The sequence below is a fragment of the Balearica regulorum genome, chromosome 9 (assembly GCF_011004875.1).
Source record: "Balearica regulorum gibbericeps isolate bBalReg1 chromosome 9, bBalReg1.pri, whole genome shotgun sequence".
Taxonomy (NCBI): Eukaryota; Metazoa; Chordata; class Aves; order Gruiformes; family Gruidae; genus Balearica; species Balearica regulorum.
The window spans coordinates 29,296,187-29,316,347 of record NC_046192.1 but is presented as its reverse complement, the minus strand read 5'-3'; the positions used below and the strand labels follow the sequence as shown (position 1 = coordinate 29,316,347).

Here is a 20,161-nt window from a genome sequence, read left to right as displayed (position 1 = left end):
TTGCAGTTTCTATTCGAACACTATTGTAATAAGCTCCAAAAAGGGAGCATGCAGGCTTTCTAATGGCATTCTCTACTCACAACATCTACTTTAAACTCCGTTCTACTTGTCATCACCGAGGGAAACCCAACCCCTGCTCTACTAGGCATGTATTTCAGGACATGACACACATGTAAGTTACCAGCATCTACCATGACGCCAACTAGCTGTACAGCGGCTAGTTTTCTTTTTTTTAAAAAGTTTGAGAGACAGAAAGGTATGTTCAGATTTGTAGGGCGGTATTGAGATGAGACATGCAAGTGTTCTAGGCCTTGTATTTAAAACTTCTACTTTGCTGCCACGAGTTCTAGACCATGGCTATAGCGAGAGAGATGGAATAGAGAAAACACTGGCCTATGCACAGGCTGTTCTTGTAGTTCACCTGAAGAGGTAGGCCAATTACATAGAAAACTACTCATCAGAAATCCCAAATAGTAACATTTGATCACATTTAATTACCACATACTATATGCGAAGGGAAAAAAAAAATCACCATTTATGGATGTTAAATGAAACATACTACCAATTCATGTATGGGAGAGGAAACTGATTGTTCATGCTATCGCCACACTATCTAAAGCAATTACGAAATAAGCAACTGCATATTCTAGAAAACTGACTTTTAAGATGTAGTAAGCATTACTGATTAAAGTATTGTGCTATCAGGTTTCATTTGAAACAATACCTCTCAAAGCTACAAAAATTCAAAGCAGTAAGAAAATACATTTGTAAGTGTAGGAACCCAATTAATACAGAAATTTATGGTGTTGCTATGAAAGACAGTAAATATACAATTCTTGCTGGAATCTGTATGTTAAGGTTCTCTTGCCTGTTTGTCCTCTCCAATATTTGTTAAGGGCTTTATGATGCACTGTCACTAATGACAGTAAAACATTAATTAGTAACCTTATTTAACCTTAGTCACAAAAGCTACAAAATATTGCATTAGAATACATTTGAAAAGTGACTTTTGACATAACCCGTTAGAATTTTTTCCTTAAAAAATGGAAAAGCATCATTTATGTTGCAATACTGCTAGTCTTTCCTTTGTAAGCACACTATCCAAATAGGGGAACAAAAATTGTTGCATCACAACCCAAAGATCGCAAGTTAACATTATTGTTAATCTGCTTCCTAGCCCATGGTTTTACTTTTGCAATTTTTCAGATCACTTTTACGTTTGATCAGTGTGCTAACTTATGTTTAGGCCACTGGTTTTCTATGGTACCTGCTACCTGCAGAAATCATGAGACTGCCTAGTAGGACTTACAACTAGCTTTGTTGCAATGGAGGTGTTAGCTCGATTACAGGTTCTTCCCTCATCTAAGAGGAGTAGAGAATTGGTGTAACACCCAGCCTTCAAGTTGACTGACTTCCCTGGAGGAAGAGGGCAGTAGCCCCACATGTACTCTCACACATACCGGCACGTAGATGGAATAAACGTTCCTGTGAAGTATCACTGCCACCAGTATAGGGCTTTTTAAAAAAGTTTCAAAACAGAAGCAAAACCAAGGCAGAAAACTACTCGATAAATGTAAAAATAAATGTGCAGTTTCATATAATATTGAGACACCTCTACTTAATGTAGGAAAGCTCTTCAAGTAGAACCATACTAATTTAGAGCTAAAGAAATTCTCAGCATGGCATGCTGAATTTCTACATTTGCAAGTAAAGCAAAGCCAATAAGCTATCTCATATCAGGCAGGTATGCAAAGTTCGCACCAGAGGACACTCAGCCTAGAATTACTGGCTCAAGATCCTGGCACAGGAAAGCATTTCATCTGATCCAGATGTTTATTTTTCCTCAAAATGTGTCTGTGAACATTGTTTTCAGTTTTCACAAACCACTTAGTAAGACCACAGCCGTGAATCAGTGCTATTTCATGTTGCGCACTATTCTCCTGCAATGGTTTGTTTTCATTTCCCCCAATGCTTGTTCCAGTTGCTGAATTAGGTGGAGGAGGGTAGAAGGGTCGGTTTGCAACACTTGGGCAGTTTGATCTTCATTCTGATGAAGATGTAGCTTTATAGTCACAGCAGGCTTAATCTGTTGTCTCAAACTTCTGCTTGCAAGCTGCAAGAGGGAGTTTAGATTAAATGCGAATAGGGAAACAAATAAAAGAAGATGTTTGTCGACTTCCATATTTACAATTCACAACAGGTTTGTAGGACCTGCTTAAAAATCCTCTTCATCCACATCCAAGATATACACAGTATATTATTTAGTTTTATCATTAGGCAACACTAATCCACTTGATTCAATGCTTTCATAATATTTCTAAAAATTAGGTGATAATTAAGACCAAATATATTTAGTATATGCTAACATTTTTAAAACACCACTGGAGCTACAAATACAATTTTCATAAAGCAACAAATACTTTGCATCATTACACATCCTGTTCATCTCGTAACTAGCTATCTTTGGTGCAACAACAAAATTATGTCGGTTTTAAATACGTGAAAAACTGATGCCTCGATTACTTTGAAATAATATAAATGATGGTTTTTAGTAGTTGTTTATGATGTTAAAAAAATGTAAAGTACAATACAGAATACTGACAACATCACAGAAGTTACCTGCACATCCAGTCTCCATTCAAGACTGTGATAGCTGGGAAGCTTTGGTGCCAGCTCACTAAGAATGCTTCTAATCTCTTTCCTGTTATCAAGGTACAGCTGGAGCAGTAATTTGTTCAATTCATCTGAGAATCCCAGAACATGAATGGAGTCTTGGAAGTCTGTCTCAGAAATCTAGAAATAACAATTTAGGCCTTAATACAGAACTGTGTAATAATCATTATTTGTCAAGAAACAAATAGAACTGTAAGTAAACATTACACATATTGTATGGTGCAGTTATTTTCTTGCAGGAACACGTGAGGACAATTCTACAGCTAGGACAAAACAAATCATCCGCAGTTTAAGCTGTTTACACCTGTTGATGTATTACTGCTGATTTGCATGAGCTTCAGGAAGTTTTAGATCACTTAAAAGAAAAACGCTCAGCATCTTCACATTTAAAACAAAACACAACACCAAAAAAAAGCATCTGAGCTTTGTTATGAGGAAGTACGTATTTCGATCATCAGTTGGTCGGCAGTATGGTAACATAATATTGATACTCAAATCATAAATACTCTGAAATGATCTGAATGTCTATACACGTAAGCAAGGACCGCGTACAACGCAAGGCTCACATTACAGTAACTGGCCCCAAGAAGATGATTCCCACACGTCAATGCTTTTGTGCTGAACTGGAGAAGCTCGGTTCATCATTGTGGAAGCAGTTATTTACTCAACAGAAAACATCATACCTTTACAATGCATTCATACCATAAACACATTCTGTGATCAACTACATTCTACCGTAATACGCTAGAGTTTATCTGTCAGTCAAGTCACCTTACTTCAAGGGAAGATTCCGCAATATTTCAATCCTTTCCCCACCTGCTCTTCAGAACAATGTCCACTTGAGTTTAATTTGGAATTACTTGTCTCTGCACCCCTTCTCCATTGTTCAAATACCTGCCATATCAATAGTAAAGTCTTTCCAATGGAAAGAATAATTATCCAACTATTATTATTTTAATATCTGCTTCCACCCACCCAAACTTTTGATGTCAGGGGCTGAATAAGCTCTCAAACCTACCATCAGGCAACACAAGGAATATTTAACAGGGGGTGAGCACAGCACACAGCCTGTACAGGAACCGAACAACAAAGAAATCTTCACTCAAGTTCTGTTAATCCTGAAGACTAAATTACTGCATGTTCTTGCCATATGCTATTAAAATGTTGTCAAGTTTTAGCTTCAGACACTGAATACAAAATCCAGCCATCCGTGCAGATGCAGTTTGTCAATAAGAGAATAGCATGAGACACCCTTTTTTTCTAAGTTAAAGGAACATAACATGTTATCAGAACTTTGAACTACATTTTCCCCATTCATCAGTATTTTCGGAACTGGAAGTGTTTGGAAGACATCTCTTGAGCATATCCCTGAATTCATTGCACAAAGGCGTCCTTACCATGAGCTTGGAGCTTTCAGTGAGAAGGTACGTTAGTCCTTCTACGCCATGCTGAATGGTGTCAACACCAACGTTAAGTTTCCCTTTAAAGAAAGCACAAAGTACCTTTTACCTCCTTATTGTTGCTGTGGCAACTTAATACACAAAACTGCAAATTTGTCTTGCTAAATATGCATACAAAAGAAAAAGAGAGGGTTGAGCACCCTTCAAATAGTAACTTAAAGGGCTCAAACAGCAAGTTAGATCCCACACCCGAAACAAACCAAAAACCCCGAGAAAAACCCAAACCAAGTTCTGACGGTGCGATAGCGAGAACTGCACGCTCGCCTCCTGGAACCGGGTGGCGAGTTCCCCGGTACAGAACGGGCAGCCCGCAGCGCCGCCACCCCAGGACGGGCCCTGCGCTCACCCCCGTAAGCACCGAGCGAGGCCCCGCCCCCGCCGGTGCCCAGCGGCGCCCGGCCGCAAACCCCGCTCCGCGCTCCCCGTCCCTTCCCTCGACTCCTCCGGCCGCTCCGGGGCAGCCCCGCGCCCTGACGCCGTTCACCGGGGTCGCCCCTTTGCGGAGCCGCCGCCGCAGCCACCGCGTTCCCCGCCGCCCCACGGGCCCCGGCCGGTGACCGCCCCCGGCTCTTACTGGCGGCTGCCTCGCAGGCCCGCGGCGCCGCGCCCCGCCGCAGCAGCAGCTCCACGGCCAGGCGCCCCAGCTCGCCGGCGGCTGAAACGAGAAGAGACGACTCCGCTGCAGGCCCCGGACGGCCGCGTCCGCCCAGAGCGCCACCGGCCCGGCCCGGCCCGGCCCCCAGTCCCCAGCCCGCAGCCCGCTCCGGGCCCTCCCCCTCCCTCCCGCCCGCCGCGCCCCACAACCGCCACCCTCGGCCCCCGTCGCGGCCCAGCCGGGTGCGGGACGAGCGGTGCCCGGCGCCGGGCCGGGGCCCCATGCCGGACCTGCCCCGCCCAGCCGCGGCAGGCAGCCCAGGTGCGCCTTGTGCTCCTCCGACAGCACCAGCAGCATCGCCGCGCCCTGCCCCGCCCCGGAAGGGGCGTGCCCGGGGACTGGGGCGCGCCTGCGCGGACGCGGCGGATGGGCGGGGGCCGGGCGGATGGGCGGAGCCGGGCGGATGGGCGGGGGCCGGGCGGATGGGCGGGGGCCGGGCGGATGGGCGGGGGCCGGGCGGATGGGCGGGGCCGGAGCGGCCGCAGCCGCGGATGAGGCCGCCCCCCGCCCCCCGCCCCCGGCCCCCCGCCGCCCCCCCCGGCCCCGCGGTAGCAAAGGGCCTTCGGGACGGGCGGTACAAACCGCGTTCTGCCCAGGTTTGCGCGGCAGCGGCAGCCGTGACTGGCGCAGCTCTGCATTTAGCGGTACGAATAAACGACGTTCAAGGGAAGCGAACACGCACCTGGTCTGCGAAACGGCGAGAGAGAACGTATGGATGCGATGTAAACCACGCCAGCCGCGTCCCACGGAAACAGCCTGAATAAGGGAAACTAATTAGCGTAGAACAATTTTAAGACAGAACATATAACTTGGCAGCACTTGAGTCAGCCCCTACAAACTCAGGCTTCGCCTGTCTCATGCTGCAGTACAAAAGAAAACAATTAGTAAAATAGTTGGAATGTAGAAACAGGGTAAGAGAAGCCGTAAATTAGGGAACAGTCCTTGGGTATGAACTAGAAAAAGACACAAAGTTTGAGGCACCCTGATAAAGGGGCCCCACTATGCCAACAAGCCATCCGACCATCTGGGCAGGACGGATAACGAGGTTGCTGAGCTTGCAAAACGGAGATCATGAAGAAGAGGTCACCCAACTGTGCACACTGAAGAAGAGGAGAAAGAGGAAGATTTGAGGAGGACGACCCCTGACGACCACCTGAGAAAGAAACTGCGCGGGCAGATCAGGACATTAGCATATAGTCATGAGTTCCTGGAATAATAATGAATATGTATTAGATTTATCAGAAACCTAATGAATATGTAACTCTTTTGTAATATATTATCACGTACAATTTGTTTCTCGTGCAAACGCACGTTCATGGAAATATCCCGGTGCGACTCCCAGCGCTGCGATAAAGGATATCTGCTTAACAGTCACACTGGCTATGGAGTGAATTTTTTTGATTCAAGCCAGTGGCTGGAATAACGTGGTCTCCCCAAAGTACTTGTTACTGCGATGAAATCGTCCTCCTGTTTCATCGGCCTCTGCTGAAATTATATAACACGTCGTCATTTTATGTGCCCTTTGCTTCCCAATAATGCTGTTATCCTACCTTAAGCATGCGATTCAAAGCCATTTTGCATACACAGGCCCCATGGAGGGGTACTGCGCTGTACTGCCCAAATTTAAAGGACAAAGATTAGACTCTGGTGACAATGCCGTGTCCTACAGGCGGTACACAACTCCATCTGCGTGCTGATGTTACGCAGAGATGGCATTGCCATTCCCATGTCTCTCAAATGACTTCCTAAAAACATGTATTCCTACCATGTTAAATCAAGCAAAGAACAAACAAACGAGGTTCTAAATTACTAAAATGATCCATAACTTCTCATTCTACTCAGAAAGGTTTCAACCTCGCCTCTCATTTTGCAGCCACAATCAAATGCAAGGATAAAGATTACATCCATTAGGATCTCCGTTATATTTGTTTACCAAGGTATGCAATGAATCTCTCTACAAATATCAAAATGTAGTGGATCAATACTAAGTGTTCAGCAGGAAACTGCCATCTTCCTCCATGTGTATTTATGACCGAGTTGACTCCAAGAAAATAGATTAATTGGGTCTATTCTTCTCTTGCCCAACAGTGTGGCTTTGCTGTTTAGGATAATACATCCTTCAGCCCTAGAAATTCCTAACACACGTGTGTATGCTGGTGGAACTACAGATACACACTGTCTCCTACCAGCAGGCTAACTGACCAATCAGCCTCCCTAGAGTTAATCCATTGGCTAAATGGAATTTTGAGAGAGATACAAGCTTTACTTGTTACTGTGATTCTAAAGAACATAGACATTATGTAATGAAAAACTTTGATTTTTTTTTTCCCCCCCTCCAGAAAATAGTACAGAAGTGAATCCTAGGTGGGACAGCTTAGCTTACATTTTAAATCTTTTTCACACAAATGTACCTCCATTATGTTTGGATAATTTATTTAAACCAGAAATCCCTTGTTTTACCCTTCGTTTACCTTGAAGAAACGTGTGTGTATATGTGTGTGCATATTTTAAGAACATAGTACGGTTACAGATTGTCAGATTGTAAACTAAAGACGATTACAAAATACGTTTAGAAGTGAGAGAAAGGAATTCACATTTTATGTTTGAAAAACAAGTATAAAAACGATGGGAGGGGAAGGTAAAAGAGAAATAAGACAGAGGAAATAACATGCATGAAAAAAGGAGGAAAAAACCCTGAACATCTGTACATACAATAGGTGAAGTACTCCAGGAACCTCAACAATTGGCTCGGAATGGCAGCTTGTTTCCTTTGTGCGGTAAGAGCATCAGTGGGCTAGTGCAGAGAAATAAACAGTATACATGGCCAAGAAAATTAAGCAAACTAAAAGACTCGAAACATATAATGAACCACTAGGTAATATGAAGATATTATCTACCTAACTGGAATGTGCAAATCTGTAGAAGGATTTGCTCAAAAGTAGGCACGTACAATCCATCTGCAAAACCGTGATGTTCTCCAGTGCCACAAAACTGGTGGGATCCATCTCTGTGAAGCCCTTTCTTCAGCAGCCATCCAGTCCGCTCAGGAATCCTGCGGTACGCCAGACAGAAGAGAGACACACCGTTTGAAGCATGTAAACACCCTGTGTCAGCACGAGCATTTAAAAATAGCCCAAGCATGAGTTCAGAAAATTGACAAAGCTGTAGAATACTTTAACATTTGAGGGGGAAAAAAGGTATATGCAAAGGCTATCTCCACTCATTTGTGTAAAAGATGTTAGTTCCCGAGCTGGCCTTGAAATAATGATGGATGTAGCTGCTAGAAAGATCCACACCTTCTAGCGATGCTGCCCATAACCTCACAACAGAACTGGGGAAAAAAATCCAGGTATTATTTCCCACTATTGAGATGAACTTTTCCATTCATCCTCTCCTGATAGAGAATACTGGCATCATAAGCTAGAAACTGTAATATGTAATATGTTCTTTTAAAATCCCAGCATGTTTCCATAAGTTCCTTTCCTTTTTCCTCAGTCACCAGATCTCCCAATACATTGGTACTGCTGTCACAGAAAATTGCAAAGAGCCGCAGAGATCCAAACAGTTGACAGAAGTTGTCAAACCAGTATGTAAGGCAAAAGTACATCTGACTTACAAGTAGTCAAGTGTTACCGCAATGATCAACTAACAAATTCATTAAGTACTTCAGCATTTCGTATTTTGGAGGGAAAATAACCCTTTAAAAATCACAGTGTTTTTTTACATACTTGCTTCCCAGTGAAACAAAATTGACCTGAAAAATGTCTGTTCACTTGCTATTTACTCCTCACCTCACCAGCTTTGAAACTTAGCAGCCAGTTCAGCAAAGGCAAAACATTTCAAATATAATTAAGTTCCTTTACCTGTTATGAATCTGGTGAAAGGATAAAAAGTCATACTGCTTCCGAGCGGATGGTCAGGCAGTCATAATTCTAGAACATTCTCTATCTTGCCCAGGTATTTATTCTAAACATGAAGGAGAAAAGCAATTAAAGGAAGACACAAATCTGTATAGAAGTCAACTTTAGAGAAAAGCTGCATGATTTTGTTTCATAAATGCTATTTTGTTAAAGCAAAGCGTACATGTTGAAGGAAAAGGACCTTCACTGACTGTTCTATTAAGTATGAGATTTTCTCAAGCCCTGAAGGATTCAAAAGTAGCAGCTGGAATAACACAGCAAGTACATTAATTATGGAAATATCTACCCTCTTCCCCCCCACTGCCCCCCATCCTGTTTACCTTTTGCACTTAGCTTACATTTCTCAAGTGTGTTTTTCTGGTTGGTTTTGGTTTGTGTTTTTTTTTAAACACAGACTTGGGCTAAAGTTAACGGAGGGGAAAAACCCGCTGTGTCTCCCACACGCTGCTGGGATTCGATGTGGGCTGTGGAGCTCGCTGGGTTCTGCCCGGCCGCACAATGCCCCGCCGCCGCAGGGGGTGACCGCGTAGGCCGCGCTGCGAGTTCCCAGCCGAGCAGGCCGGCAGCGAGCTGAGGCAGCGCCAGGGAAGCGCCGGGAGGCGCCTGCAGCGGGACGCGCCCACGATCGTCCCTGTCACCTGCTTCCCCGCGTCTCTTCGCGGGAATGCTCCCGTCCCTCACGGTGACTGGGGGCTCGGAGCGGCGAACCTTCCCCAAGACACGGTTCCTCGCGGCGCTGAGGGGGCCGGGCTGCCACGGCCGCCGATTTCGGAGACCCGCGACAGCGGAACTGAGGAGAGCCGGTGCGGAGCCGTGACAGGGCACGCGGCCGGGAACCGAGAAGAGCCGCTAGCCGCCTCGCCCCGCCTCGCCCCGCCTCGCCCCGCCTCGCCCCGCCTCGCCCCGCCTCGCCCCGCCTCGCCCCGCCTCGCCCCGCCTCGCCCCGCCTCGCCCCGCCTCGCCCCGCCTCGCCCCGCCTCGCCCCGCCTCGCCCCGCCTCGCCCCGCCTCGCCCCGCCTCCCTGCCGGGCGCAGCGCGCGGCCCCTGGCGGCGCGGCAGAGGAAGCACTGTCCCCCACCCCGCGGGCGGGGCCGCTGCAGAGCCTCGCGCCGCCACTCGCCTGCTAAGCCCGCCCCGCGTCACGCGCCGGCGGCTGAGTGGCAGCCCGGGCGAGCAACGGCCTGCCACGGGCCGCCGACGTCTCGGGTGCGCGGCGGCGGGGCGGGACTTCCGCCGTGGCTGCTGAGCGGGCGGAGCGCGCTATGGAGTCGGCCTAGGCGCGGCTCTCGGCTCCCCGCGCCGGGCCCTGTGCCGGGCCCGCAGGTGAGGGCCGCCGGGGGGGGGGGGGGGGCGCGGTCGCCGGATCCCTTCGCGCCGCTTCCCTGCCGCCGGGCGCCCTGGCTTTGCGGCGGTTAAGGAGTTACTGGGCCCGTCGCTCCATTGCGCAGCGCTTATTTGCCTCCACCCTTTGAGCGGCGAGGCGGGGCCGCCCGTCCGTGCGGCTCAGGCGGAGCCGCGGCCTGCCCCGCCGCGGTGTGCCTGGCTGCCCCGCGGCTCCGGCGCGCCCCTTTCCCGCGGGCCGTCGCTGCAGTCTGCGCGGAGATCCGCCTCGGCGGGAGGGAGGGAGGGTGCGGGCGGGCGGACGCTGAAGCGCTCTCCGAGCGTGGCTTCTCGAGGGATGAAGGCGAAATCCCTGCCCCGGCGTTTCACAGCTCTGCCTGGGGTGCGGTTCCTCTGAGGCTGGCTGTGCGTTGAGATACGGGCTGTGCTTGGAAGGTAATGAGTGGCGTGGAGTCTGGCCGGCAACCAAGTTGCTGGTAAAAACATGAAAACAAATTGAGAGGGATAGTTCCTGCATCTTATCAGATCTGAGCGCTGAACTTCCCTTGTGTGCATCGGTTTTCAGTTCTGTGGATAGGTCTGAGATGGAGTTTCAGGTCAGTAATGGCATGATGGCATCGAAATGCAAAAAGGCGGATACATGTGAAAATTATTGGTGTCACTTCTGCTCGTCCTCTGCTTGTGGAATTTTTGAAGGTGAACGTCACTGATTATATTTTGACATGGCAGCCCAAATTACTTGGAATGTTTTCACTGAGTTTGTGGCAGGACAAAGTTTTTATATGTTCGTAGGATTTTTGTGATTGCTCTGAGCATTGTAAGCCTATTTGGCAGTAAAACAGAATTTACGTTTGTTTAATACTCATGTGCAAGTTAGGTTTTTTCACCAATGGGAGGGGAGAGAGCTGTTTTCTTGAGAGAGTTGGAGCACAAGCATAACTGTGGATGAGGAATTACTTTATGTTGTCTTCTGCTGTGAAATACGTTGATTGAGATACAAGCGTGAAACTTTCAGCAGTTTGTATGCACTCTGTGGAGCTTGGTTTGTGGATATTCTTATCTCCTCTGTGTCCCAAGCCATGTAATTTCTTAATGACATCTCTCTTAAATAAGCTCCTAAGGCTTGTTCACGTTGGTAAGTGTGAAACTGGTGTTTTTGACGGGATGCAGGGACTGTATCCAGAACGCTTTCCACTCAGGCTGCCTGTTCTGGGAGTCAGTGTATTGGTGTTAAAAACACTGTGTGTTTCATAACCCCTTATTATTAATACAATACCGATAATGTATTAAGAGGTAGGCAAGGCGTTCTTAGTGTCCAGTACAACGGATAGAAGTATCTATCGTCTGTTGTTAGTTCTTGTATTGAGCTTATTTAGCCATCCTTCTCTTCAAGTGAGAAGGGACATTTTACTCTCCTCTTCCTTTGAAAGTGTAATCGGTTTTGTGAGTTCTAGGATGCAGAGTGGGAAGGAAAAAAAAAAAAGACTCTCAAATGTTTGAAGTTACTTAGGAGAATTTTGTCTATAGACACTGGAAAATCAGGTGTAAAGTGCTGAAGATTAATACAGAGTCAAGTTGAACTTCTTTTGTGTGGTTTACAGCATAGTCTTTAATTACATACACCTATATTTGTGTGTACTATAAGCTGCCTTCTTCAGTTAAGAGTCTAGTCTACAAATGAGCTATGGAATTTCAGGAATTGTACCGCTTTTTGGCTTGCGTTTGAGACAATAGTTCTTGGGCCCAGAAGAATCTTTATGTAATTCCTTGACAGAGAAGTCGGCACTGTACATGCATGTTGTTTGCAAGGACAACTTTAATTCTGGCATTTTCTAACCGTGCTCAATACTATTTTAGTATTTTCTCTGTGTTGTAAGGTATGTCCTGAATTTACTGTATTGGTTAAAATATTGTGATAGCTTCAAGTGTATTGTTGCTTCTGTCATAGTAAAAATTATTGTATTTTTTGAAAGATTGATCTGTTATCCTTCCAGTTTCACCGGCATCCTCTTTGTTAGTGCAGGCTGATGACAGAAATTAGTAGATCTTAATTTAGAAATAAAAATTCATGAATTTCATAATTCATTACAGGTTCCTGTGGCTGTAACTTCTGTTCCGCTAACCAGTTGAAAGTTTCACAAAGCATCATATGTCTGAATGACAAAGTCAAAATCATGAGAACTGTTTTTGAAAATATCAGCTGTTTCCTCTCATTAGTAATAATGAATTTTAATTATCTTCATGTTAGTGTCAGTTTAAATCAATTATAACTCTCCAGTGTTTGCTTTAGTTAATCTTGAGGACCTCAGATCGTGAGACAATGCTTTCTGCTTAATAAACCCACAAAGGATAGGAACAGGAAGACAGGAATTCTTAGGTGTTTCTTGATTCTGAAAGAGAATGTAGTAGTCTTGGCTGTGATTTCGTGAAGTCAACAAAGTTACAATTTTCAGAACAAAACATCTACAATTAAATGAAAACAAATCCCCATGGAACCATTCAAATAAGAAGCCTCAATTTGGAGTTTTTCAACAATCATACATACAACTTGAATGACCTAGTTGAGTTTAACTGTTTGTGATGTACATTTAATTCATCCAGTAAAAGAAGTTAGAGGAGATCCAGTGATATTAAGCACGTACCATCCTCTTTTAAAACTTGTCCCTGAGTTATTTCAGCTGTTACACTGGATCCAATATTGCTATATTTGCTGCTCTTCTGCATTACCACTATATTAATTCTATGTCAGTTGAAGTAATTTCTTACTGTGAGGCTAGAAGAATCGCTAGAGAGACTTAGTCATCCATCTGTGGACCAAGCAATTCTTTTAAGTTCAATAATGACAGTGGTTAGATTTTCTGCTGAATGTTGCGCTTGATTGTTGCTTGTTTTGTACTCTGAAGTGTGCTGGATCACGTTTTTTTGTTGAATCTGTTGGAATTTTGAATGTTGGATTTTTTTAGCCTGATCACATTTAGGTGTGAGTTTTTGTAAGGGGAATAGGATATTTTGTACTTCTGTGTTCTTAAGGGATTGTCTGCATGTAATCGTGTTATAGCTAAGCCGAAGAGGAATCTGAAGTTCCTTTGTAGCAGCTAATCATTGTTTTAAGACTGGATTATGACTGAGCAGCACAAAAAGAAATTCAGATGTAACTTGTCAGTGGAGAACAGAGATCCTGATCTTTGGCATTGGGTTATATTTTTGGAGTGAAAGGCATATAGAAGTGAGAGCTGAGAGTGAGAATCCTCCTGGCTGCTTCTCATTAACGGTGACTACCACCATTCTCATGGGGCTACTCCTGATGCCAGAGATTTTCAGGGAATTAATGATGATCAGGCTATACACTCCTCTCTTACTGTATGCCAAGTTAGTAAGTAAAAGGCTGTTGTGAGAAGCTGAGTTAGGGTAATACTCCATTACTATTCCTTGCTCTAAAGAGTTTTTGTTGTTAAGGTGGTCCTCTTCAAAGAAAAGCAAAAAGGTATTTGTTTAAGCACTAAAATGTATTATCTCAGTTAGTAGTTTTGTTTGGAATATACTTTCTGTGTGAAAGAGTTCTCTGTCATTCTTTTTTAAGACCATGTCCAGCAGACAAAGAGTCTGTTGTCCAGGTGGATCGTAATGCAGAATCCCACAGAGTCTTTCTCCTCTAAGCTCGTGTGCTTGTACCTGTCCCCCTGAACCCGAGTAATACGGTCATATGGTAAGAGCATAACGCAGAAGTGAACGTAGTTCTTGTGTCTCAAGTTATGTGGGCGGAAGTGCTGCTACTAAATGATCTAGGTTATTACATAGTTAAAAAGTGTTCTCTTTAAATGCAAGTTCAGAAAACATCTCCCATGTCAGTATGCTCATTAAAGGCTTATAATATGCTCATATAGATTAAGTGTACTTTTGTGACTTACACAGAGTATTGATGCAGAACATGTTATACTAGCACTTAGGTGCAATTGTATATTGATGATGAGTCCTGCTGTAATAAAATAAGGTTGATAGAATGTGACATCTGGGGAAATCAGGAAAGTGAAAGCATAAAGTCAGTAAAGAGGTGGAGAAACTAATCACTGGTTTAATTTTTTAGAGAGAGAGAGGGGCGCGGGGAGGGAGAGGAGGCAGGAATCCATCCTGTGTATTGGGAACATCATACGGAAGCCTCTACATGTAGCTCCTGAGAGATGGGTGAGAAGATAAATGGGCAGCTGACCAGGATTCTGACCCAGCTCCACGTCTTTCCTCTCTGGAAGTCTTGATCCCTTTGTCAGCTAACTATTCCTCCAGTTCAGATTGCATTGCTCAACAGCACAAATTAAGGCTGAGTCTCAAACCCCCCCGTTACTGCAAACTGTGGGAAGTATATATACAGCAATTTAAACCTCTTTAAAAACATCAGGAAACTTCTAAGAGGGAAAAAAAGTATTAAAAGGTATAGTTTACGTGGAAAGTCAGGGACTCAGAAATAAGGAAATGCTACTTTTATGTCTAGTTGTATAACTTCAGTTTATCCATTTGCCCTTTTGTGTAGAAATGGCTGTACAGTTTAATAAATCATATTCTCGTATTTTTCTCCTGCAGAACCTTGCTTCATTATGTGAGTGGCATGCAGTAAAAGTCATAAGTCAGTTATGTGGAAGGCTAAAACTTCTTCCTCTCCTTTGCCCAACCCAAGGTTTTGGATGCTTGATTTTGCAATTTAGCTAGTAGAACTTTTACCGTCTTATGAGTGCATATTATGTAATTGCCTCTTGTTTGTATTAGAAGCTGAAAGACCCACAGTGGATTGAATGCCTGTGGGTACATGGTGTCAAGCATTTTAGACTAAAGCTTTGCAGAGACACCATTTCTTACTACATTAAACATGGTATTTCGCAAATGTTGCAGAGTTGTGCCATGTTGTTCATATATTTGTGGACTGTGAGAGCATTTGAGGACCCTGTAATAAGTGTAGAGGAAGTTGGTCTTTCACAGAAATTCAGTAAATTCTGTGGTCCTAAGGAACAGCCATGGAAATGACATTTCAACCTGAATAGTGTTTATTGTCTAGATTGGGATTCTCATTGGTGCCAGAAAAATAATTATTTGGAAGAGACAAGTGGAAAGTAATCTGTAATCCATTTCAAACAATACTGAGAGATTTGAAATTGAGCAGTACTGTGGATTATTATCTTAAGTGTTAGATTTAGTCTTTGCTGGAAAGAATCGAAATGTTCAAAAATTTAAGTAGTACTTCTTTAGCACTTCTATTTGATGGGCCAAATTTTCTGGTTTCAAGATGCACGTGATTGTAAAATTGGCCAATTTTTGATAGGAGAGATTGTGGAGTGAAATCTGTTGCCATTGCAGTTAATGCATGGATTACATTTGAGAGTGAGTTCAAAGTTCTGTTTGTGCAAATGCTTGTTTTGTTTGGGGCTCTTTAGGGTTTTTTTGGGGGAGGGTGTGTGGTGTGTGTGTGCGCGCGTGGGAGGGTTGAGGGTAACAGGATACTCACAATGACTTCAGTAAGGATGTTCATACAAGGCAGGCATTCAGGCCCTTAATTTGTTTTCAATACTTTTTTTTTTTTTTAAATCTCTGTGTGGCAAAGGAAAAATACAAAAATACTTATTTTGCTTCCTCCTAACACTTCTCACCTTTTTTTTTTTTGCTTTGATTAATGATAAATCAGCAGTTTTAAAGAACAATTTCTGTTAGAAAACACGTCCCTCTATTTCCAGACACAAGCTGTTGCTTCTTGCTGCTAGTTTTGATGAAAATTCATTAACAAAGCAGAATTAATTTCCTTTTAATGTCATGAGCTTGTGAAATGCATACAAGAATACTTTACAGAGTACTTGTGTTCTTTTTTTAAAGGTCTCAAAAATGCACACACTTTACAGGAGACTAAGTGTGCTGTCCAGACCATGAGTCACATTTGAGCATTTGTGACATTCACTCAAGTTGATATAACTAGCTTGTATTTGTTAGCTGTTGGTATCACACTGGTTTTGCAAGTGTATATTTAGGATAAATGCTTTTAGTAGAATTACTCCAGGTACGTGAGGAATTTTGCTGGTTTGGATTTAAGCTTGAAGAAGGGAAGATTAAAATTAAGAATGTCTAAGGATGATTAATATAATGTGGACATTGATTCCTGTATACTGCTTGCATTGCTATGTGTTGCGTAAGGTTTTTGAAGTGCTACTATTACAATTTTTGTGTTTTGTGCATGCATTCCTGGGGCAGCTACATGCTTTTAGCAAAAAGGACTTTTATCTTTAAAATAATTGTAGAAATTAAAGATTACTTGTTTCTCAAAAGTAAGCACAGAATAACATTTTGCATACCTTGTTAGAACATAAATTTTAGCTGACCAATAGAGCCGAGTAAAATGACAGAGGAAAATATTTGCTATATACCTTGACTCTCTGTTTTGTTTTTTTGTTGTTGTTGCAGGTATTAAATAAAATATGCTGTTGTCAATAGGAATGCTGATGTTGTCTGCCACTCAGATATACACTATTTTGACTGTTCAGTTATTTGCTTTCCTGAATCTTTTACCCGTGGAGGCAGATATTTTAGCAGTAAGTATAAAAATATTTTTCTACATAGATGAAATATCTATAAAATTGAATTGCCTTTTAAACTATTCTATTAATGAATCAGTTAGTAGAGTAAATGTTGTAGCAGGTTGCTTGAAGTGGAATTGCCTTAGCAATTTAGTTCAATAAAAAAATAAATTTTACATTTTCAAATGAGCTTACAGATGATGTGAGCTCAGATACCGTGACAGTGAAAGCACTTAATTCCCTTAGTCATTTTAAAAGTTCCGATCTGACCAGATACCCTATAGCATGTTATAACCCTGTTAAGAATTCTATGATTATTTGGTTTAGACAGCAATTTAAGTTTTGGTGATGGATGCCATTTTGTATATAAATAAAGCAAAATAATTTTCTATGGCTCGTATAATTTATGTGTGCACTGGAGGCCTTGTCAGTAAAGTTTTTGTATATGTTACACCTAGATATATTTTTTTTTTTAAATAGCTGATAATTTCTGCTGTCATTAAGAATAATATTTTTGGATGTGTAGACTTTTAAATGATCAGGCTAATGAACAGTATAATGAACATAGGGTCAGTGGTAAAAGTTGTTGCTGGGCTATTTATTACCAATTTTATATGTTATGTAGTTTTATAGATGAAGTTATGTATGTCATTGTAGGATAGAGCATAAGCCACTGAAACAGTTAAATCTCAGTACTGTAGTCTATGTTCTCTGCTAGTTACAGTGATATCTGGGAGAGTTGTTAATATATCAATTAATTCAGGAGAACAGAATGAAAAACCCTTGAAGCGAAATATTAAAATAAAAGTACTTAAAAGTTTGTGGTAACAATGTGGGGTTGATGAATACTGAATTATGTTATTTGGATCTTTGAGTTGTTACTATTCTATTATTTTTTGTAGATAAAAATTTTAAGAAACAATTAATGCAGATAGATAATTGCTTTGTTATGGAACTGACATCACCATTCTGTTGTGAAATTTTAAACTGGCTTTCTACTGTAAACGTCATTTCCCCTTCCCCCTTTCTTCTCTCACCAAGCCTGTGCTTCCTCTTTTCATAAAAAAACCCTGATTTTCATTCTTGCTACTTCCTCCCTTGGGGGGGGGGAAGGAAGGCATTTTGGAAGTTTAATTTCTTTTATTTAAGCTTCCTTGTGCAGTATTCTAAAATAATTCCATCTAAAAATGACGTGTCTTTTATTCTTGAATATTTGGATGTTACAGATCTATTCTGACTGTATCTTTGAAGCAGAAAATGAAGAGATGAACTAGACACTTACTAAAACTTTGCTGTGAAAAGGAGCCAGTGACATGCTTAAGAGATACTCAGAAGAAGAGGGAATGTTTGCACACTGTGTCCCATGCAGTTGAAGGCGTACAGATAGCTTATAATCTTGAGAGATGTCATGATGTAATGATTGGCTGTTTTGGGAGCTAAATTCCAGCTGAAGTTTTGGGGTCGCGAGTGAAAGAAATTCTTCTTTTCCTTACCGGTCTAGGTGTATCTTTTATGCTTCTGTGTTCTCGCATAGTTGCAGCCTCAAATCAAGGATTACGTTTGTGTAAAGTACTGTTACATGTATATGAAGTGTGATCGATTGTTTTTCAAATAAGGGATAAAAATAAATAGGTTTGTGTCTGACTCTAGCTTAAGTTGGGGCTTGCTAGGTGATTCAAGGGAAAACTCACGGTAGCACAAGCTCAGGAAGGGCGTTTTGAAGAACGTGGATGAGGGAACGGTGAGGATTGAGGAAGGCAACGTACTGGCGCAGAGCTGTGCTATGTGATGGTAGAATGGAGGATCAGGAGAAAAGGTTGTATGAAGCTGGCTGATTGCACAGAACAAAAACGCTTCCTTGAAATTTGTCTCTGTTCTTACCTCTTTCCCCTCAATTTTGTTAAAGTCTGTGGGAAGGAAGCGCCTTCGAAACATTGCTCCTTTGAAAGAGTTAAGATAAATCATGGTAGTGTTTTTCTTTGAACCGGAGTTGGAGTTTGAGTTCCCCCATCTGAGTCTGGCCATTAGGAAATGGCTCGTCCCTCTGAAATAAACACAATCCTTACTTGACTGTTCTGTATGACAATTGGATGATATAATGAAAAGGCAAATATTTGAGTCACTAAACAATTCAATAAAACTTACCAACAGATGTACATTCAAGCCGGTTACTGTATAATTCACAACTTCTGCAGTAAACAAACTTTTTTACTTTTAATGGAAAAAAATTTAGCAAAATTTACACTTTTTATTGTATGGATTCCCCATTGGGTCGGCATATCGTAGAACTACAAAAGATGAACAAGGAAAGGGGAAATAAAGCTTACACAGATTTAAGGTCTTTACAGTATTCCCGTTTTGAAATGAAAGCTCATAGTTAGTATAAAATGAAACTGTAGAGACAGTTTTCAGCTATCAACCTGAATATCTAGCAGGGAATTGAGAAGGGAGAACAAATAGAGGCTATTCTTTGCCTCAACTACCTGGTAAAAGCTGTTCTTCCCTGTATGCTAGTGAATTCGAAGCAAAAAAAACCCAACAACAAGAACACCACCATCCAAAAAACCCACCAAAACCCCACACCCGAAACTCCTGGTTCTTCAGATTATTGCTTTTCTGGGTTGTTTGGAGTTTCTCCTAAGCAAATATGCTGGTATTTGAATTGTAGGCAGTAGAAAGAAAGATTTAACATATAGATACCTTAACAAAAGATCTATTACTTTCTTGTTTTCACAACTAGATAAGAAAGATGTTGCCATGTGAGTGGAAGACAAGTGGAAGGAGCAATTTTGTGATTTTGTTGACATGATCACAAGAGATCCTGTGTCTGATAAATATTTTAATCTAAAAAATACGCAGTGTGGTTTATTTCTATTTACACTTATCTATTTCTCTCTTGTTGCAAATCTGACTTTTCTTTAAAATTTTTTTCTCTTAGTATAACCTTGAAAATGGAACCCAGACCTTTGATGATCTACCTGCTAGATTTGGCTACAGACTGCCAGCAGAAGGCCTGAAGGTAAAAAATAAAAAAATCAGCCCCTAAAAAAATATATACATATTGAATATATATAGGACTGTATCTGCTGAACACTTCTGTAAGCTAAAAAAAGATAAAAGTTAAATATAGTTAAATATAGTACTGAGGAAAAATAAATACGGAACTGATTGATCTACTGCTCACGCAGAGTCTGATACAAACTGTTGCCTGTGAGTAGCAGATTCTTCTCCGAAGAAGGGAATTTTGGTAATCTGACCTTTTGTACGTTAGAGAATTTGCTGAACATTTTTAATAAATAAATTAAAAAGAGCTGAATGATGGGAATCTAAGAAAATAAGTTTGGTAGACCATTGTTTTCTCCGAAGTTGGTGGCAATACTGATATATGATGTCAATTACCTTGCATTGGTATCAGTGGATGTCAGCTTGAACTTTGTCTTGATTTATTTTAAAAAAAAATATTTGGAGGATTTATTGTCTCTCTGTGGTCATATATTGGCGAGCCCTTTCACACTGTAAAGCGTGTAGAGGCAACAGGAATTATCTTCCTTGCACGTGGCCCAC

The 20,161-nt window shown here is 42.4% G+C and overlaps 2 protein-coding genes across 16 annotated transcripts in view; one reads left to right on the top strand and one right to left on the bottom strand.

The window, feature by feature from the left end:
* Window positions 1–474: 474 nt before the first annotated feature.
* On the bottom strand, window positions 475–9,505 carry COMMD2 (COMM domain containing 2). Of its 14 annotated transcripts, XM_075761800.1 has the most exons (10): window positions 9,347–9,495; window positions 8,652–8,754; window positions 7,686–7,840; window positions 7,501–7,556; window positions 5,770–5,888; window positions 5,471–5,544; window positions 4,708–4,788; window positions 4,071–4,153; window positions 2,620–2,793; window positions 475–2,113 (listed from the first exon to the last, which is right to left on the bottom strand). In XM_075761800.1, the coding sequence occupies exons 5-10, from the start codon at window positions 5,859–5,861 to the stop codon at window positions 1,916–1,918; spliced, it is 702 nt and encodes a 233-aa protein (XP_075617915.1). In that variant the 5' UTR covers window positions 5,862–5,888; window positions 7,501–7,556; window positions 7,686–7,840; window positions 8,652–8,754; window positions 9,347–9,495; the 3' UTR covers window positions 475–1,915. The 14 variants fall into 14 exon arrangements, with proteins under 14 accessions (XP_075617915.1, XP_075617906.1, XP_075617907.1 ...); XM_075761791.1 differs by lacking the exon at window positions 7,501–7,556 and having other exon boundaries at window positions 7,739–7,840; window positions 9,029–9,504; XM_075761792.1 differs by lacking the exon at window positions 7,501–7,556 and having other exon boundaries at window positions 7,739–7,840; window positions 9,047–9,504.
* A 386-nt stretch (window positions 9,506–9,891) lies between these two features.
* RNF13 (ring finger protein 13) overlaps window positions 9,892–20,161 on the top strand; it is a 41,225-nt gene continuing 30,955 nt past the window's right edge. The window contains exons 1-3 of one of the 2 annotated variants that reach the window (XM_075761783.1): window positions 9,892–10,031; window positions 16,485–16,612; window positions 19,536–19,616. In XM_075761783.1, coding sequence (XP_075617898.1) covers window positions 16,499–16,612; window positions 19,536–19,616 — 195 coding nt within the window. In that variant the 5' untranslated portion in view covers window positions 9,892–10,031; window positions 16,485–16,498. Of the gene's footprint in view, window positions 10,746–16,484; window positions 16,613–19,535; window positions 19,617–20,161 lie in introns of both variants that reach the window. The other variant, XM_075761784.1, reaches the window with a different exon arrangement.